General features: G+C 51.5%; 3 protein-coding genes across 35 annotated transcripts in view; all 3 read right to left on the reverse strand.

The window, feature by feature from the left end:
- TMEM25 (transmembrane protein 25) overlaps positions 1-8,770 on the reverse strand; it is a 31,192-nt gene extending 22,422 nt beyond the window's left edge. For 4 of the 22 annotated variants that reach the window (XR_014138908.1, XR_014138907.1, XR_014138906.1 and 1 more), the window contains exons 1-8: positions 8,694-8,770; positions 8,095-8,188; positions 7,530-7,871; positions 6,542-6,869; positions 6,237-6,368; positions 5,632-5,732; positions 5,417-5,506; positions 1,092-1,184 (exon numbers count right to left, since the gene is read on the reverse strand). Coding sequence is in view for 14 of the 22 variants with exons in the window: in XM_081799354.1 (XP_081655480.1) it covers positions 1,092-1,184; positions 5,417-5,506; positions 5,632-5,732; positions 6,237-6,368; positions 6,542-6,869; positions 7,530-7,871; positions 8,095-8,164 (1,156 nt within the window). In the remaining 8 variants the exon portion in view is untranslated. Of the gene's footprint in view, positions 1-443; positions 581-1,091; positions 1,185-3,913; positions 5,507-5,631; positions 5,733-5,885; positions 5,917-6,236; positions 6,369-6,541; positions 6,870-7,529; positions 7,872-8,094; positions 8,189-8,304; positions 8,654-8,693 lie in introns of those variants that run through there. The other 18 variants (XR_014138911.1, XR_014138910.1, XM_081799353.1 and 15 more) reach the window with 17 other exon arrangements.
- A 146-nt stretch (positions 8,771-8,916) lies between these two features.
- TTC36 (tetratricopeptide repeat domain 36) lies at positions 8,917-13,703 on the reverse strand. The gene is made up of 3 exons (XM_006741604.3): positions 12,734-13,703; positions 11,423-11,611; positions 8,917-9,216 (listed from the first exon to the last, which is right to left on the reverse strand). Exons 1-3 carry the CDS (start codon positions 12,849-12,851, stop codon positions 8,954-8,956), a joined length of 570 nt encoding a protein of 189 aa, XP_006741667.2. The 5' UTR covers positions 12,852-13,703; the 3' UTR covers positions 8,917-8,953.
- A 78-nt stretch (positions 13,704-13,781) lies between these two features.
- KMT2A (lysine methyltransferase 2A) overlaps positions 13,782-19,277 on the reverse strand; it is a 77,704-nt gene continuing 72,208 nt past the window's right edge. For all 12 annotated transcript variants that reach the window (XM_081799379.1, XM_081799380.1, XM_081799375.1 and 9 more), the window contains one exon: positions 13,782-18,782. In XM_081799379.1, coding sequence (XP_081655505.1) covers positions 18,507-18,782 — 276 coding nt within the window. In that variant the 3' untranslated portion in view covers positions 13,782-18,506. The remainder of the gene's footprint in view (positions 18,783-19,277) is intronic.

The following is a 19,277-nucleotide window of genomic DNA, read 5'->3' on the forward strand; positions in this document are numbered from 1 at the left end:
ACTCCAGGATCATGACCTGAGCCGAAGGCAGTCGCTTAACCAACTGAGCCACCCAGGCGCCCGCCCTGGAGATCTTTTATTTTATTTATTATGTTTTTAAATTTTTTTAGTGAGTTCTACACCCAATGTGGGGCTCAAACTCACAACCCTGAGATCAAGAGTCACATGCTCCACCGACTGAGCCAGCCAGGCGCCCCAACTGGAGATCTTTTAAAGAAAAGTTTCCTTGCGATGCCTGGGTGGCTCAGCTGGTTAAGCATCTGCCTTCGGCTCAGGTCATGATCCCAGGGTCCTGGGATCGAGCCCCGCGTCGGGCTCCCTGCTCAGCAGGGAGTCTACTTCTCCCTCTCCCTCTGTGATCTCTCTCACTTTCGCTCTCTCAAATAAATAAAATCCTTTTTTTAAAAAAAAGAAAAATACAAAAATAAAAACATGTTTATTTATTTATTTTAAAGATTTTATTTATTCATTTGAGACAGAGAGATAGAGAGAGAGAGATGAGCAGGGGGAGCGATAGAGGGAGAGGGAGAAGCAGACTCCCTGCTGAGAGGGAGTTGCACGCAGGGCTCAATTCCAGGACCTGGAGATAATGACCTGAGCTGAAGGCAGACGCTTAACCAACTGAGCCACCCAGGCACCCCTAAAAACATGTTTAAAAAAAAATTGAAAAGTCTTTAGGCAAATTATCTAAAAAAAAAAAAAGATTCAAATAACTAAAATCAGAAATGAATGTGGAGACAGTAATACCAATTCCACAGAAATAAAAAGTAGAGAGTACTATGAACAACAAATTGGATAACCTTTGAATAATGTATAGAATTGTTAAATCAGTATGTTTGTACCCCTGAAACTAATATACCATTGTGTGTTAATTATAAATTTTTTAAAAAGTACCTAAGGGGGGGCACCTTTTATCTCGGGGTCATTTGTTTGAGCCCCACAATGGGGTAGAGATTGCTTTAAAAAAAAAAAAGTACCTAAGGTCAGATCATTCAGGGCCTCCCAGGCAATAAGACAGTTGAACAGATTAAAAAAAAAAAAAAAAAGGAAGGTTGAACAGAGTAAATTAGTGGCAGTAACTCCTCACTCACCTACATAGTATGCAGCCCCTCCTGTCATGGTGTCATGGTAAGCCCAGGATGCTTCCTTATCTTTTGATTGTGGGTTGGACCATGTGACTTGCTCTGGGAGGTGAAAAACCAACAACAAATTGGTTAACCTAGATGAAATGAACAAATTTCTAGAAATACAAAGTAGAAAGTCTGAAAGACCGATAGCTAATAATGAGATTGAATGGGTAATCAAAATTTTTAAATCAAAGTAGAACAGGGGCGCCTGGGTGGCTCAGTCATTAAGTGTCTGCCTTCGGCTCAGGTCATGACCCCAGGCTCCTGGGATCGAGCCCTGCATCGGGCTCCCTACTCTGCAGGAAGCCTGCTTCTCCCTCTCCCACTCCCCCTGCTTGTGTTCCCTCTCTCGCTGTGTCTCTCTCTGTCAAATAAATAAATAAAATCTTTAAAAAATAATAAAAATAAAAAAATAAAGTAGAACAGGTAGGTTGCTGGTTGGCAGGGAATGGGGGGGTGGAAGAAATGAATTTTTTTTTTTAATAAATTGAATAGAATTTTCTCTTTTTTTAAAGATTTTATTTATTTGAGAGAGAGAGAGAGCATGAGCAGGGGGAGTGGGAGAGGGAGAAGTAGGCCTCCCGCCAAGCAGGGAGCCTGATGCAGGGTTTGATCCCAGGACCCTGAGATCATGACCTGAGCTGAAGGCAGCTTAACTGACTGAGCCACCCAGGCACCCCTATCCATCTTGTTTTTTGATACATCTCAAAGGAAGTTGCAGACATCAATACACTTCACCCCTAAACACTTTGTCATGCATATAATTAACTGGAGTTCAATATTTATTTATGGTTCTTTTGTCAGGTGAAATTATAGTGAAATGTACAAATCAAATTACCATTTGATTTTTTAAAAAATATTTTATTTATTTGAGAGTGAGCAAAAGACCACAAACAGGGGTGGGGTGGGGAAGCAGAGGGAGAAACAGACTTCCCGCTGAGCAGGACCCTGGGATCATGACCTGAGCCGAAGGCAGACGCTTAACTGAGCCACCCAGGCGCCCTTACCATTTGATGATTTTTAAAACTACAGCTTTATTGGAGTGCCTGGCTGGCTCAGTTGATGAACATGCGATTCTTGATCTCGGGTTCGTGAGTTCAAACCCCACGCTGGGGATAGGGTTTACTTTAAAAAAAAAAAATTACAGGGCGCCTGGGTGGCTCAGTTGGTTAAGCGACTGCCTTCGGCTCAGGTCATGATCCTGGAGTCCCGGGATCGAGTCCCACATCGGGCTCCCTGCTCAGCAAGGGGTCTGCTTCTCCCTCTGCCCTCTTCCCTCTCGTGCTCTCTGTCTCTCATTCTCTCTCTAATAAATGAATCTTTAAAAAAAAAAAAATTACAGCTTTATTGAGATATAATTTGTACTTCATAAAGTTCACCCTTGTAAAGTGTACAGTTCAGTGGTTTTTTTGGTCTGTTCACAATGTTGTGCCTTGATCACCACTAATTCCAGGACATTTTTATCACCCCCAAAAGAAACCCCATTTTCATTAGCAGCCGTTCTCCATTCTTCCCTCCCTCCAGTCCCTGGCAACCAGTAACCTATTCTGTCTCCGCAGAATTGCCCATTCTGGGCATTTCATATAAATGGAGTCACAGATGGCCTTTTGGATTTGGCTTCTTTCACTCAGCATGTTTTCAAGGTTCACCCAAGTTGTAATTTGATGGGCTTTGACCTGCATAATGAGCAGGGGCTTCTTCATCAGCATTTCTCAGAAAGGAGTCTTTACCTTTCATCAAATTCTCCAAGGGGTCTGGGACTCAACAAAGGAACAGGGAATCTCTAAGGGAAAACTGGAACACTGGTTTCAAAGTCCACCCCTTTGCAAACACTTGCGTGGACGGATTTGCCTGGAAGAACCCACCTTTCTGCAGAAGTAAGACCTTGAGGGCAGCTGAGAGGAGCACAAGGCTTGTAGCCTTGCCAAAGAACCATCAAGGAAGGGGCTCCAGGACCTCCCAAAGGAAACAGTGGACGACCGTCACCAGAGAGAGGCACCCTGGCTTCTAAACGTTCTGGGGCCACAAAGCAGCTTACGTGCAAAACCAGTAGAGGCTGGGGCAGCCTCAGCCACTCCCATGGAGGCCAACCCTAATGAACAACTGAGAAGCCAGGAGGTGGGCAGAGAACCCAGAACTATGCAAGCCAAGCCCATCTGTTGCTCAGAAAAGGATATAAATTTGCCCTCAGGAAACTCTCATTTCTAGGGCGCCTGGGTGGCTCGGATGGTTAAGCGTCTGCCTTTGGCTCGGGTCGTGATCTCAGGGTCCTGGGATCGAGTCCCGCATCGGGCCCCCTGCTCAGCGGGGAGCCTGCTTCTCCCTCTGCCTCTCTCTCTCTTCCTCTCTGTGTCTTACGAATAAATAAATAAAATCTTAAAAAAAAAACAACAACTCTCATTTCTAGTCTTTTTCCCTGATTCTCCAGAAAAAAAAATTTTTTTTTTTTTTTAAATCTCAGCCTAGTCTGAGCCTTCTGTACCTCTAACCAGGACAAAAGAGCTCAGCCTGGCTTAGCCACACTCCTGAGAGATGGGGAGTCTGCCAAGTGGAGAGCTGGGATCCCCGATTTGGCACTCCCAAAAAGGAGCACGCCAGCCCTGCACTGAGAACAGTGTAATTAAAGAAATAACATTTATTTTTAAAAATAAAAGATCTGAAGCAAACAAGTTAAAGTGAGAAGATTCAACCGAGTCGAGTGGTGGATACACAGGTGTTTCCTCTACTCACTGTGTGATTTAAAGATTTCATTTTAAAACCATAAATGAAGAAACGAAACAGACATGTAACATTCACTTAGTCAAGTTTATTAAATCTACTGTGTGCTCAGCACTGTCCTAGGCAGTAACAGGAGAAAAATTATAAAAGAAGATATCAACAAGGGAAAAATAGACTCTGCACTATAATAATTTGCTATCATTTCCATGTTGCTTTCCAAAGAGTTCTTAGGTTGTTTTGGAGTATGTGGTCCCCCCTTTTTCCATGTTCCCCTAAAAGCTTCTAGCTCTGTCCAATAATGTGCCACTACGACCATCCCCTGAAGAACCGAGGGTGGACAGGAAGAGCGGCTTCCTGCTGATGAGGCAGTCAGGGGCTGCTCAGGGGGTCCCATGGCGGGGGAGACATGTTGAGAGGGGAACCATCAACCCCGAGGGCTCAGGGCACTCACAGTGAATCAGAGGAAGGCCAGACTTGGGGAAGCCACAGACAGGGCCCTGGGGCCCTCACTCACCCCCTCCTCCCCAGGGGATGTGCTTAAAGTGCCAACACTGTAAGAAAATGATGCACAGCTACTACATGCTGCCCAGGGTACCACTGGACTTCCCGCCTCCCTCTTTTCCTCCTGACTTGTGCTAACACCAGGCCCTGGCACTGCCAGGGTGAGGTCAATGGGGAAGTATAGTGCCCAGTGGGGAAATGGAGAAGGTCCAATGTATAACATATGATGCCCAAGAGGAGGCGGAGACAGAGAAGGGCAGAGAGGTATGCAGCAAAAGGGATTAGCTTGTGCTTGGCCACTGCCCCTGGGCCAGAGGTTGGTTCCCGTGTAAAGGGCAGTTTGGTTCGATATGGCTATCGGGGTCCTAAATTTTCCCTGAGGGAACAAAGCTGCACAGCATGGGGAGGAAACTGAAGACATGCAGGGCCCTCCCTGTGCCCCCCGCACTGGGCACACCCCCGTGCCTCTGTACAAAGTGCTAAGAGTACTGGTGTGTGGCACAGGGCAGGCCCAGACCGGCCGAGCCATGCCACACTTAGATGCCAGATAACCTGCAAACACACCTGCACAAAGAGCTCCATCCGCCGGGGCACGGGTGTCACTGAAGGGCCCCCCTACCTGAGTTAGAACAAGGGGCTGAGGTGCAGCCGGTGGCTCTGCCAAGATACCCGTGCCCCTGAGGGTCAGATCATGAGGATGACACAGAGGGCACCCCAGCCAGGAGGGCAAGCAGAAGTAGCAGGGGCATGACCTCTTCCCAGTGGCAACGGGGCCAGGCAGCGGTGGCCTTGGAGGAGGAGGAGGGGGCCCAGGAGCCAAGAGGGCACCCCCAATCTTGCCCTGCTCAGAGCCAGATCTCATCACTGCTCACACTGGACACTCGATAGATATAGCCCAGCATGGGGAGCTGGATGAAACCTGCAGGGGCAAAGACGCCCGTGAGACGCAGTGAGCCTCACCGCCTGGAAGTTGGGAGAGCCCTCTCTGCCCGTGGAGACTCTGAGGCCTCTGGCAGAAGCACAAGGGCTGGGGAGCGGAGGAGGGGGGCCACAGGCCCATGTCCCAGTACCTCGGCTGGTGAGGAGGCCACCGGGCTCTGGGTCCAGCAGCTCTGGCCGGCTGTTATTCGGAGCCATCTGCCGGTCTGCTGGCTTCCCTGCTGGGTGACAAACGGGTACGCCCAGGATGAGGTGTGTGCCTGATGGGGCCTAGCCCCTCCTAAGTACCAGGGTCTCTCTTTTCCTCAGAAGCACCTCTGAAGATAAAGTGGGGGCAGAGGTGTACCTCTGGAATCTGGAGTGAGGTCGTTGAGCTGCAGGTTGGACGGGAGGGACATGTTCTCCCGTGGCAGGCGCACGTTGTTGAGTTTCAGGTTGTTGGAGTCACTACAGGGCGGACAGAGCCTGGGATATGCCCCGTCTCCAGCAGGCCCAGATTCCTGCTTTGGGGCCCATTCCAGAACTAGGGAGACCCCCGGTTTCCAGCTGTCCCCATGCTGCATCTCAGGTCGGCCCATCCAGCCCGCCCCAGGAAGTTACCTAGAGATCAGGGATGGGCGCCGGGAGGGGCCTAGGGAGAAAGAAACCACACACTTTCTCAGGGAGCCCACCCACTTTGGGTCTCTCCCTATGCCCTTTCAGACCCAGGACCCTCAGGCAAGGGATCTCGCCAATGCCCAGCTTTGGCTCTGGGACAGACTGGGTTCCCAGTGCCCAGCCCTGCTACCTGAGTTGCATTGGGTTTTACCCGTGGACATGCCCAGGAAGATCAGCGATGACCTGTCCTGCCAAGCCCCACGTGCTGCCCTTGCTGCTCCTCCCTCTCCTTCTCCCTGCTCCTCAGCCACCCTCACCAGCCCCCCCAGCCCCGCCCTACTGCTTTGGCCCTACCTTTGGTCTTCTTCTCTTTCCTGCAGACCAGGCAGGCCACCAAGGTGCTGAACCCCACCAGGGTGCCCAGGGCAAGCCCTCCAGCCACAACGATGCCCAGCAGCGGCACTTCCACTCGGGTGGCCAGAAGCCCTGCAAGGTGTCCTCTGGTTAGGTTCGAAGTGGGCAGGGCCCCCCAACTCTGAGATGCCAGAGACAGGTACTACTCTGTCTTCCTTGCTCAAGGTGGTCGGCACAGCTCATTCAGAAGACTCACCCAGAGGGCCCCCAGTCTTCTCATTTCTGCACTGTGATCCTGCACCCACCTGAGGCCGTGCTGGGCCAGTCGCTGGCAGTGCTCACCCGGGGCCGGAAGCGAGGCGCTGGTGACACCCACGTCGTTGGTGGCCACCACGGAGAGGTTGTGTGCCAGGCTGCTGAGCTGCAGCTGCACGGTGTGGTTGCTGAGCCAAGGGTAGTTCTGGGCATCCAGCACCAGGAAGTCAGAGGCGTTGACAGTCACCGGCCCATCCTGGTCGATCCAGGTCACATTGGCAGGTGGGTTGGCACGCACCAGGGCAAAAAGGACAACCAGGAGGCCTGGCCCCTGAGCTTCCCGGTACTTGGCCCCGACCTGGGCAATCTCTGGTTTAACTGGTGCAAAGCAGAAGCCAATATACTCTCACCACACCCCTCAGACTCCTTGCCCTTTCTTCCCAAACCCAGAAGGGAGCCAGGAGCTTGGACCTCTCCTCAAGGGGGCACTGGGAAACAGGATGGCTGGGTCTCCCTGAGAAGCAGCATTTCATAGTGATTAACAGTAGAAACACTTGGGGCGCCTGGGTGGCTCACTGGTTGAGCGTCTGCCTTGGGCTCAGGTCATGATCCCAGGGTCCTGGGATCGAGCCCTGCATCGGGCTCCCTGCTTGGCAGGAAGCCTGCTTCTCCCTCTCCCCCTACTTGTGTTTCCTTTCTCACTCTCTCTCGGTCAAAATATAAATAAATAAAATCTTTAAAAAAAAAAAGCAAAAAACAAAAACAGTAGAAACACTAGAACCAAAATGTCTCGATTTGAATCCTGGCTGTGCCTACCAGCTGTAGGACTGCAGACTTAACCAATCTGTGGCTCCGTTTTGTCATTTGTGAAATGGGGCTAACAATAATAATTACCTCATAGGATTATCCTGAGGATAATGTGAGTTAATATTTGCAAAGTGCTTAAGTGTTAAGGAGTCTATCAGACCACCTGCCTGGCGGCTGCTGGGCCTCCCTCAGCAGAGAACCTCTGTCCCTGCCCACCTCAGGGGCACTCACATTGCACATTGAGGATGACGGAGGCATTAGCTGACCGGCCACTGCCGGGGTCCTGCAAGGAGCAGTTAAGCTCATGCTGGGCCCTCTGGGCAGTAACAGTGAAGGTGCTGGTGCCTCCAGAGAAGGCCTCCCCGCCCACACTCAGCAGCCTCGAGGTGCTGGCCTCCTGCAGCTGTCCATCCAGGTACCAGGCCAATCGGGGGGTTCCAGGCCCCCCTGCCACCCGGCAGGTGAAGGCGTGCCGCTCGTTCTCCCGAAGTGCCAGCTCGGCCCAGGTCTGACCATCAATTTCTGGTGCCAATTCCCCCCAACCTGGAACACAGCAGGGGGTTCTGCGGAGAGCTGGGGGAGGGGTGGAACTGGTCTGTGACCAGCACGAGATCCAGTCACAGCAGGGCAGCAGACCAAGAGCCGGAGCACCCAGGTTCGCTGGACCGTGGGTAGGTGGGTGAGGGGAAGCCAGCTCTGGTGCTCTGGGGCCTGAAGCGGGTACCCAAACCCAAGGTGAGGGGAGAGACGGGGGCTTGGCCAGAAGTGCTTGGCCAAGGGGTGAACGGGGGTGTACCTGAGCTCAGAAGGGCTGGCAGGAGCAGCAGTGTGTGCGGGAGGGCGGCTGGGCCTGGGGGCAGCGCCATGGCGGCTCAGGCCTAGGCCCCAGGCTGCCGAGAGAAGGGACGTTAGCCAGGTGACCGCAGGCAGGCTCAGTAATTCCTCCAGGAACTTAGTCTCCAGAAACAACACTAAACCGTGCACCGACACACAAATGGAGACGGACCCGCAGTGGCGAAGGCAAGGACGCCCAGCGCGAAGGCCCGAGCCCACCCAGCACACAGCCGCCCAGCGTGCGGCCGCAGAACCGGGCGCCGCCTCCCGGGGACAAACAGGCGCCGGCCCGCTGGCGCAGAGACCGCGCGCAACCGCGCATCCCGCCCGGGGCCCGACACGCGCGCGCGCACACGCAGACTCGCGGCGCAGGGCCCCTCCCCCAAAGGGACCGTCCTCCCGGCCCGTCTCTCCCTCGTCCCTTCCCCCTGCCATCTGTCGCCCCACGCCCGCTTTCCAGCCTTCGGGGACTAGGCGGAAGTGGGCCGGAGCGGCGGGGGGTCCCGGCGGTGGGGGTCGCGCGGCAACCCCGCGCCCCCCAGTTCCCCCAAGGCGGCTCACCTGGCGCCCTCCCGGCGCTCAGCACGAGCGACTGCTCAGGTCTGCGGGGCACTGCAGTCCGCGGCGGGGCCGGGCGGGGCCAGGCGCGGCCAATCAACGCTCGAGCCCGGCCGGCCCCGCCCCCGCCCCGCCCCCGCCCTCCCCCCGCCCCCCCGGTCCCGACCGCGGCGGACCGCGGAGTGCCCTGCGGCTGGGGGCCCGGCGGCTGGACGCAGACACGGGCGCGAGTCCGGGAGAGCCAGCAGCTTTATTGGTTCGGCTCAGCGGCCGTTACAGGGCCCGCGCAGCTGCCTCATCACGTCGGCCAGCATGCGGTTGCACAGCGCGGCGTAGGGGTTGAGCAGCACCAGCTGGCGCCGCGCGAACGAGCTGCCCAGCCGCGCCGCCCGCTCGAAGTCCCCGCGGGCGTCGTCGTTCCGGCCCTGCAGCCGCGCCAGGAGCCCGCGCTGCACGAAGCCCTGGCGCGCGGCGCGGCCCCGGCCGCCGCTCAGCGTCACGGCGCGCTCCAGGTCCTCCAGGGCGCCTGCGGGAAGGGCGAGCGGGCGGGTCAGGACCGCGGCCCCGGGGCCCGGCCACCCACAGCCCGCCTGCCCTTGCTCCTCAGCTGGGCACCGTTCCTCCCATCACCCCGAGGCCGACTGGCGAAGCTGGCAAGACCTGCGCTGGGCTGCACAGCCCGTCTATAGTGGCAGAGCTGGGAGTCCCTATTAGCTTTCAGTATCCAGGACACCAGAACACCACGCGTGCTGGGGCGATTTTGAATGGTCACTATGTTCATGAATCCGGCCCGTTGTCCAGCAGTGGTAGAGGGCTCAAGTTCCACTCGGACGCTATTAAGCATCTACCCTGTGCCGGGGGACTGACTCTGAATCTCAGAGTCTAAACAAATTATAATGTACTGATAACCATTTCTTACAAATAAAATTCATTTCTCTTTCTTTTCCTTTTGCAGGCGTTTCTCTCCTCTCATTCAGGGTATGATTTAAACCTGTTCTCCCTCTGACTGCCTTTCCTCATTCTTCATCTCCATGATCTTCTTTATATTGTATACAAATGCAATATTTTGTGTTTCATTAAAGGAGATCTTGGAGCCAGAGCTGGCCCCGGACATGGACATTGTTATGTTTATCATTCTCAAAATACTTGGATTGGGCATTAGAACTCTGAGCTCAACCTCAGGCAGCTGGTATGTACCTTAGAGCCCAGCTGCAATTCTTCTGGGCTCTGCCTCGGTTCACTCCTGCTCTCTAGTCCGAAGAGCTGTCAGGGTCTGGAGGAGCTCCAGCATCATCCTACAGAGAGGCCCATCTCTGTCCTGTCTCTGTGTGTTTTGAGCCCAGAACCCAGCAGGGGCTGTGCTCCCCAGGCCACCCAGATGGTTAAGAAGCTCTCTGATCACAGCGGTTCTGGCTTTCCCTCCCAGGAGCTGGTCTGCAGGAATTGAAAACCTTTTCCAGGCAGCATCAGTCACCTCTGTTCCTCTCTGGGGTTTTGGTCTGCAGACTGTCCTTGCCTGCTTTTACAGCCTGGCCCAGCCCTGCCCTGCATTGCCATGCCACAGCCAGGTAACAAAGCCTGGAAAAGGGGCCCGTGGTTCCCCACTGTTCCCAGAGTGGAGTCCAAAGGCCCCAGACTGGCGTTCCTTCACATCCGTCTGCCCTCTGGTCCCCAGCATGGCCTTCTCCGTCCCATTGTCCCCATTCCAGAGTAACCCAAGTGCAGCAGGTTTGATGCAGTCACTCCCCAGTTAAAATCCTTTAATGATTCACCGTGTTTTCGAGACACACTGCAACCTCTGCCTAACATTCCCGGTTCTTCACCATCAGGTCCCTATTTACTTCTCCAGGCTCTACTCTACCCTTTCACTCCTCCCCGATCCAGCCAGCATGGAGATCTGACGTTCCCTGTACCTTTTCATGCCTCTGGGTCTCTACAGGCTCCCACTCTGTCCCCTCCATCCAGCTACCTCCTACTCATCCTTTCAAACTCACCCCTCGGGGCACTTGGGTGTCTCAGGCCTCTGCCCTTGGCTCAGGTCGTGATCCTGGGGTGGAGCCCCACATGGGGCTCCCTGCTCAGCAGGGAGTCTGCTTCTCCCTCTCCCTTTGCCCCTCCCCCCACTCTCTCTCTCAAATAAATAAATAAAATCTTTTTAAAAAATTAGAAAAGAAAACTCACCCCTCAGGGGCAGATACCACACTGAACCCTCTCAGCTTGTTACACACATAATCACAATTATGTGTCTGTCCTACCCTCTGGACTGTGAGCGTTCAGGGGCGTTCGGAGCACAAACTCAAGCCCTGCCACCTGGTTCAAATCCCAGCTCTGCTCCAGGTTCTTCGTCTGTAATAATGGAGGTTACGATAGCACAAACCTTTTGGGGTGGTAGTGAGGATTAAATGGGTTACTATAGCTCACGTGGAAAGTGCTGGATGCCTGGCACGTAGTAATTGCTGTAAGTAGTCTGTCTTGCATCTCTGTCCTCAGCGCCCAGCCCACTGCTACAATAGTAGACTCTCATTAAATGTTTGTTAAATAAACGAGTGGAATGCAATCTCTTCTGATTTTCACAATCGCCCCAGGAGATTACAGGGCCCGTAAGGTATCTCTTATAAGTAAGAACATGGGTTCCAGAACAGTTTAGTGACTCCCCAGCCCCACAAGCACTTCATCTCTGGTCTGTGGACTCCAGGGCCCCCCTGCAGAAGCTCCGGGCCGTCTCCCCTCACCTGCCACATCTCCTTGGAGTCGGCGGGCCTGGGCCCGGTTATTGTAGGCAGAGGCCCTCTCAGGCAGCAGGTTGATGGCTTGGCCAAACCTCTCCAGGGCTGTGCTGAGGTCACCAGCCTCTGCGGCCATCACCCCCTGCAGCTCCAGGACCTTGGACTGCTCCAACTGTGCTCCCGGGAAAACTCCATCTGTGTTGGGGAGGGAGCCAGGAGGGGACAGGTACGCAGTTGGGAGCAAGAAGCAAAAGCTCCCTTGGCTTTAGAAAGCTGGGGCCTGAGCGGGAGCAGACTGGGCTGGGATGTGGGTCACAGCAGAAGTCGGATGCAGTGTCGTGGGCAGAGGGAGCTGAGGTCACCAAGGCTGAGAGCTAGCACTGTCTAAGTTCCAAAGGGACCTGGGAAAGGGACTTTGGTCGGCTCATTGCCAAGAGAATGAAGCCCAAACTCAGCCCATAGCTAAATGCCTTACTCAAGGTCACACAGCTCCTAAATGCACAGCTTGGATTTGAACCCAGGTCTTCCAGGCTCCTTAGCCTGTCCCCATTTTGTTCTACTAGTCTGCCTCCAACATGAAGACCACCAAGACATACTTGGGTCATGAAAACCATGTCAGCTTTTCAGACTGAAGTTTCCATAAGACCTAGGCTTCACTCCTTTAGAAACAAAGGTCATCAAAAACTCCTGATGGGGGTGGGGGTGGCGGCTGGCTGGCTCAGTCAGTAGAGCATGCAACTCTTGACCTCAGGGTCATGAGTTCAAGCCCCATGTTGGGCATAGAGCCTACTTAATTAAAACAAGAAACTCCGGATGGAGATATAAGGCCCCATTAGAGACTGAAGGAAGGGCCAGGGAGTGCATTCACTCTGTGGAGGGATTAGCTCGGGGCTGGGCTTGTAAAGGTGTGTAACACTGAGAGCTTGCTTAGGTTCTTCATGCTAAGATCGGAACAATTCAACTGAGCCACCCCTGCGCTTCCATTCCGTGTGGAGTGAAACGTCCTGTCATGACTAAGATGTATGTTGAGCATCACCCCACCACCCTTTCCCCCAGCACAGTTGAGCTTGGATTATGGGGTGGGTTAAGTGGTGAGGTTAAGTTCAGAGGTATGATGGCTGAAGGACAGACAAACCGTGACTTGCTCCTTTTGGCAGAGTAACTCCACCAGTGCATTAAGGATCAGCCAACCTCTCGCATTCCGACCTCAATCATTGTCCATGGGTCATGGAACAAGGGGCCTTGTGAGACCACCGTCCTCTGCCACCCGGCTGAGGCCAGCCGGTGTGGAGCGCTATAGTCGAAGGTCAAACTCACCTTCATCAACGTCTTCCTTCTCCACTTCCTCTCCCATGTCCAACCCAACAAGGTCTCCAAATGGGTGGTCAGGGTTGAAGATGGCCTGCAACACTGCCTGGTCATTTGGAGTCCCCATGGTGCTCAACTCCCAAGTCCCAGAAGGTGACTCAGGACACAGGAGGGAGGAAGAAGGGGTGGGGGCTGAGCCTCGCGGCCAGTTGATCTAGAGGGCAGAGGTTCTGTTTGAGGTCCATCCCCCATGAGGAGTGTCTTCCGTTCCTTGGCTGTAGTGTAAACTCAACCTCATTTGGCCTGGGGTTAGCAACCCTGGCTTGGCAGAATATTTACAACAGTTCTTTTTTTTTTTTAGATAAATGCATTTTTTTTTTTAAAGATTTTTATTTGTCAGAGAGAGCACAAGCAGGGGGAGCAGCAGAGGGAGAGGGAGAAGCAGGCTCCCCACCGAGCAAGGAGCCCGATGCGGAACTCGATTCCAGGACCCCGGGATCACGACCTGAGCCGAAGGCAGATGCTTAACGACTGAGCCACCCAGGCGTCCCTACAATAGTTCTCAACTGCCTTTCCACCCCCACCCATCTTAGGGGGAAGAGAGTAAATGAATCCAATTTCTGCCTTAGGGTGGAGTGAAGCAAAGAAGAGTGCTGTTCAGGTTCTCCCCGAAATGCTTTCATTTTAATATATTCCTAGACTGGGAGGAAATCGGCCGAAGGCCTCTTGATCGCCCACGGATAATAAAAGGGGGGCCACGTGGGAGGTAAAGCTCTTTGTCTTCCTGACCCCTTCCTCATATCCGGGATTAATTAGGTCCTGAACACAAACCACTGATGAGCATGGGAGGAAGACACAGTTCGGAGAGTCAGTGTGGACTGGGGCCCGGAGGGAGGCGAAGCGGAGTGATTTAATGATTCCACCTTCAAAGAGAGGGCCGTGGCTGGTACTCTGCAATCAGGCCACCAGCCACTCGCGGCTGCTCCCCCCAACGCCCGCCGGCTCTTTTCTCCCCCCCCCACCCAAAGCCAAAAGAAAGTTTGATCGTGTGCAGCAATAAACTTGACATGTTTATTAATTAAACTATCACTTAAATAAAAAAAAGTGCATAGAAAATAAACATGTTTAAAAACTCCTTTTTTTTTTACAACTATGTACACTTTTTACTTTTACATTCAGTCTTTCGTAGAGAGCTTTCAGCATTATTATTTTTTGAACTATTAAAGTATTTTCCTTCGTCCCTGTCACAGGGAGTTAACACTGATGGACTTTAGACACATTTTTTCCTTTTTTTTTTTTTTTCTCTTTTTCTCTAACCAGAAGCTTGGAAGAACACAAGGAAAAAAACCAAAAGATCTGTTATACATGATAAAGTTGTCAAGAAATGTCTTATTTCTAGAAAAGAAGCTTGTCATCTGTTGAGCTTTTGAAACAATTATTCAACTACCTGTATTTACTAAAGAGACTGTTAAAAGTTCAATAAAAGAAACACCACAAGTCTATTTTCTTGGTTGAAAGACAGAACTAGAGTACCTCGGAACAAGATACCAGGAAAGCACAGAACACAATTTTCCCCTAAATGCAGGTGGTAACCCCAACATTCATAACCGAAAATAGAGAAACAAGGAGTACAGGTACTGACTGGCAACATTCATGGGCAGAAAAAATCTGGGTGACACCATTTCCGCGTTCCTCTCTGACCCTGGGAACGGACCGCGTCACCGTCCCTTTGTGGTTTGGGTCCCCCCCCCCCAACTTCGGAGGATCCGAGGAGCGCCAGACTGACGTTTTCCTGCCACGACTAGCAACTGTAACACAATCCTTATCTATAGTGTTAAGAGAATTAAAAGCCATGGACTGAACTAGGCTTTGTTACATGGTGCATTACTATATTAGTTCCTATATATATCATATTTATATTTATTTGAAAACCAAAACAAAAAAGTTGCAAGTTTTCAGAGTGTGAGACTTGACTGGTATTCATGATTCGGCACAAAACCATCTGCTCAATAACCTTGTATTGCTTTAAAATGAAGGAAATGAAACATAAAATTACACCCAGCCCTTTGCAATGACCCGCTTTTCCTTTAAAAAGAAAAAAAAAAAAAAACCCAAAACAAAAAAACCAAAAACCCAAACCCAAACTTGATTTCTAGTTAAAAAAAATCCCAAATCAAACTTAAAAGTTAACATGTGATAAGGTTTTGACCTTTAGTATTTTCAGATATTTGATTGAACGTCAGTCCTTTAGAAAGATACATTCATTAAAAGATTTTTTTTTTGTTTTTTTTTTCCTTAATGTTGTTGTTGTATATTTTCAATCACGGGAGCTGCATGGTGCTCACTGCATTGACCGGGGGGTGCTGACAGAGGCAAGCGGGGTGGCGGACTGTATCCCGGCAAAGGAGTCTCGTTGAAAACTTCTATGGATTATAGCTGCCAGGGCTTCCCCCTTAATTCTGGTGATTGGTCTAAAAACCGGAGGGGCTATGCTGGAGGTGGTGGACGGTGACAGAGGGAGCCAAGGGACCAAGTTCCGGCCGTAGGGTCAGCGCCATGCAGCATTCTAGCTACACAGACATCACTGGCCACCAGGAAATGCGGCCACAACAGATTCTAGCAGCAAAGCTCTCCGGGAGCTGGCTCGCTCCCGGAAAACTGATCAGGCTTGCAGCTGGGACTCCTTAGGGATTCGGGGTGCCCCTTGGGGGATTCCTGGGAATGACCCACCACAGTTCCTCGGTCTGCACTTTTGTGCGGAGATTCCCTTGGTCACTTTCAAAACAAACTCAGGTGTTTTGGAGACAGATATGCCGGTTTGTTTTGTTTGTTTTTTTGCCTTTTTTCCCTCTTGTAGGGAAACCTTAGCTTATTCCCCAAGTTGCTGGCAGGTATGCTGAATTTTGGCAATGGACTCAAGGCTGAGCTAGAAGAGGAATTACTCATTTCTGTGGTTGACAGTTGGGGAGTGAAAAGGCAAGGCAAACCATCTGCAGCTGGCAAGAGAAGGAGAGAAGTGGGTCCCTCCCCTGGCCTCAGGGTTCGGGATTGGTAGAAAGAGAATGAGGAGGGGGCTCACAGTACAGCATGGCCTAGCAGGGCATTAACTAGGTCTATTTAGCTGAGTTTCCCCCACCCCCTGACTGGCCTTTGGGTCTTTCTCAAGGTGAATTTGTGACCCATCAGTGCATTAATCATTTCAGTAACAAATGCAGCTTAAGGTTTTTTTCTTAAAAAAAAAAAAAAAAAGGAATAAAAGGATTTACAAAAAAACCTCACACAGTGCAATAATCAAGGAAACCAGACACTAGTGGAACCCCTAGGGCCACTGTATCTTGTTCACGGGCAAAGGAGGAAGGGAGGCGAGGTCTGGGTAGAGTGTTTTTCCCCAGTCCCCTGCTGGCACTTCTCCATGATGACAAGGAAGTCTCTGCCATCCTGGCCACAGTGCTGGGCTCCCTGCATGACAGCAAAAACAGTGACAATGTTCCAGCAAAGCCACCAGACACAGTTCTTAAGGTCACGGAAGAATAGGAAGCCCAGGGTGGAAGGCACAGCAGAGCCATGAGTCCTGGGGCAGAGAGCGCAGGGCTGAGTCGTATTGCTTTGCTAGACTTCCAGAGGAATGGGCTTCTTGTGGGAGAAAAGGGCGCCCTGCCCTCTACTGGACTGCACTGCTCTGAAACCCAGTGGCCGACAGAGGCAGAGAAGAATCTGCGTTATCGTGAGTGGTCAGACTGTGCTTCAGTTTCAACGGGCTGCCCCACAAGAGGGCACGGGGGGGGGGGATCCATGGGTTCTTTGCAGGTATAAGGACTTGGTGGGCAGAGGGGAAGGGGATGAGGTGACCAATGAGGCAGATGGTGAGGAAAATGTCAGGTTGCCATTCAACTTGGTTGCTATCTCGGAAGTAGGGCAAGAGGAAGGAAATGGAGATTCCAGCTCTCACCACTCCGAGCTAGTCCAGAAGGGAGAGAGAGTGTGGGGAAGGAGAGGGGACACTGCTGTGTCAGGATATACTACTACTGCCTTTTGAGGAGCTTCGACACGGGAAGGAGGGGAGCGGCCCAACGGAGTAGGGTGACCTTCCTTGTCCATTTATTGTCAAAGAGCAAACCCAGGACACGTTTATGTCAACAGGGCACAAACAAGCTACACATTAAACAACAAAAGTACACCTTCCAGGGGGAAGTTGGGCAGGAAAAACCAGACTTTGTGTGTACAGCTGAATATTTTTCTCTAACTTCATCCTATGAAAATAAAAAATTATTAAAAACCGATCTTCTTTTAAATTAGGATAATACCGCGGTTTAAAAAATAGCCTTGTCATAAGTGCTTCTCCCTATGAAGTGCTTCTCATAGAAAAATATACAAAATATATTTACATTTATAAAACCTTAAATAGTAAACTGTAAACAGAACAGAGTAAAATCCAATGACTTAATTTAACAGGTTCAGGACACCGTCTTGGGGAAAGGAGGAGAAGGAACATTTGATGCTGTTTTGACCACATCCTAAGGAGTAATCAGGGCAGTAGTGTCATTTAATTTACTTAGCCTGTGGATTTTGCGCAGGTGGCAGAGGTCCCTCGATACAAGGTGGTCTAGTCCCCAAGTTTTGGGCCTTGAAATCTGATTAGTGTTCTGCCTTCAACTGGACACCGACCATTTAAAAATGAAGTCTTCCTATGTCTTAACAAGGGGAAAATAAAGTTACCATGTCCTAGGAATGGGGCCCGGGGGTCATCCTGGTTGTAATACTCTGGTTGTTGCATGATTCAGATCCTATTTAAATAATCGTTTTCCTCTTCTAAAAAATCATGCTACATAGATTTCTTTAAAACTCTCCGTGGAGCTTTACGAAAACTCCAAATTCCGTCTGGTTATGACCAATGGCTCCTGTCCACTTCCCCACTGGGCGTGCTTCCAGGCTCAGGGGTTGTGTTGTAGGCGTACACGATGCCTGGCAGGGAGTGTCCTTGAGCAGGGAGTCACTCCCCTCTACCACCCAGAAGAACGGGAAAGCAGTGGGATGAAACAGGGGGGAACGAAGAAGGTGGAGGGAGGCGGAGGAAGAATGAGAGGGACACTGCTCCTATTGTCGAGAAAGGAAATCGGCTGAGATAAGGCTCCTGGGGGTAACACTCCCACTTAAAGCCCACAGGCTCCACGTTTGGTGATTCATCAGCACAACCCCAAGACAGTCTTTTGACACCAAAGGTGCTAAGAATCCTGTCTCCCAACCAGAAGTGAACTCTCAAGTGGGAGGATAGGAGGGAAAACCACGAGACCTTCTCTGCTTGGTCAACAGACGGCTACAGGCTGGGCCCGGCTGGCAAACTATCAGGTATCCAACCAACTCTCTCTCTCGGGGCCCCCAGCTGACCCCTCCCTTGGAGTGCTTGGGAAAGGGCCAAGGCGAGGATGGCAACTTCTCTCCGAGGACACACTCAGGCCCCATCTCCCAACATAACGAACCCTCCACAGGCTCCTTCCAGGCAAGTCTGCTAGCGACCCCATTGCCCACTCTTTAACGGCGTACAATCAGAGGGGCCCCAGTAGAAAGCGGGCCGCGGATCTTTTCTTCGAGACCTCATCTCTCTCTCCAGGACTAGGATCACATGTCTAATGTGAATATAGGATGTAAGGGAGCCCAGCCATCACGGAGGCCCCTCAACTGTGCCCACTCAATCCTGGAACTCCTAGCTGCTGGCAAAGGCCTTCAGCATTGCTCTGGATGGGCCTGGGTCCTAGTACTCCGACACTGGGGGCGAGGAGCAGCTCTAGTTTAGGAACTTCCGGCATTTCTTGGCACCACAGTTGCAGGGTAGCTTGTTGCTGGCATCCTCGATGGGGAACTTATAGTCGTAGGTGAGCTCCTCCCCACGGTAGATCTTGCGCATAGCAAAGATGACGATGTGCTTCTGCCCGTCGATATTGATGACCCGAGAGTAGCAGTTAGGCTCACACGAGTGATTGATGAAGCGTGCAGCGTTTCCGTGCATGGTGGCATCCACCACCTCCGAGTCATCAATTCGGAACATGTAGCAACCGATGCCCTACACGTGAAGGAGAGAGGGAGACCTTGTCACTTAGCCCAGCTCAGGCTGGAGAACATTTCCCAGCCCTTTTCTGATGTGGCCTACGACTGCTGACGAAAAACGTTTCTTCTAGTAAAATGTCCAGATTTCTCCCATCTTTCAAGATGCTTCCATAGCAAATTCCTACATTATAGCTACTAGACTAGAGGTTTCTTAATGTCTCCACGGGAAAGAGAAGCCTAAGACATCGTGTCATTAGGTGCTTTTGATCCTGGGATCCACTCAGACAAACCTTTCAACGAGTATCCTTGTACACTAATCCTTAGGGTGGATTCTGAGCTTCTCCTGGGCCCACCACAAATTTTAAAGATGTCAGAATATCAAAATTAAAAAAAAAGAAAAAAGTGTGTTTGAATTAATAAAATACACTGTTTCTTTTGGGATGTAAGGATCATATTTTAGCTGCTGGCTCCTTTCTCAAACAACACCAGAACTGGGACAGCGAACGCGAGG

The sequence above is a fragment of the Leptonychotes weddellii genome, chromosome 11 (assembly GCF_054177405.1).
Source record: "Leptonychotes weddellii isolate Sample4059 chromosome 11, ASM5417740v2, whole genome shotgun sequence".
Taxonomy (NCBI): Eukaryota; Metazoa; Chordata; class Mammalia; order Carnivora; family Phocidae; genus Leptonychotes; species Leptonychotes weddellii.

Coding starts and splice junctions, on each gene's coding strand:
- TTC36 (XM_006741604.3), bottom strand. CDS start 12,851: ATGGGGACTCCAAATGACCAGGCAGTGTTGCAGGCCATCTTCAACCCT. Junction 11,612..12,733: donor GAAGGAAGACGTTGATGAAG/GTGAGTTTGACC, acceptor TCCCCAACACAG/ATGGAGTTTTCCCGGGAGCA. Junction 9,217..11,422: donor ACTCCAAGGAGATGTGGCAG/GTGAGGGGAGAC, acceptor CCCTTCCCGCAG/GCGCCCTGGAGGACCTGGAG.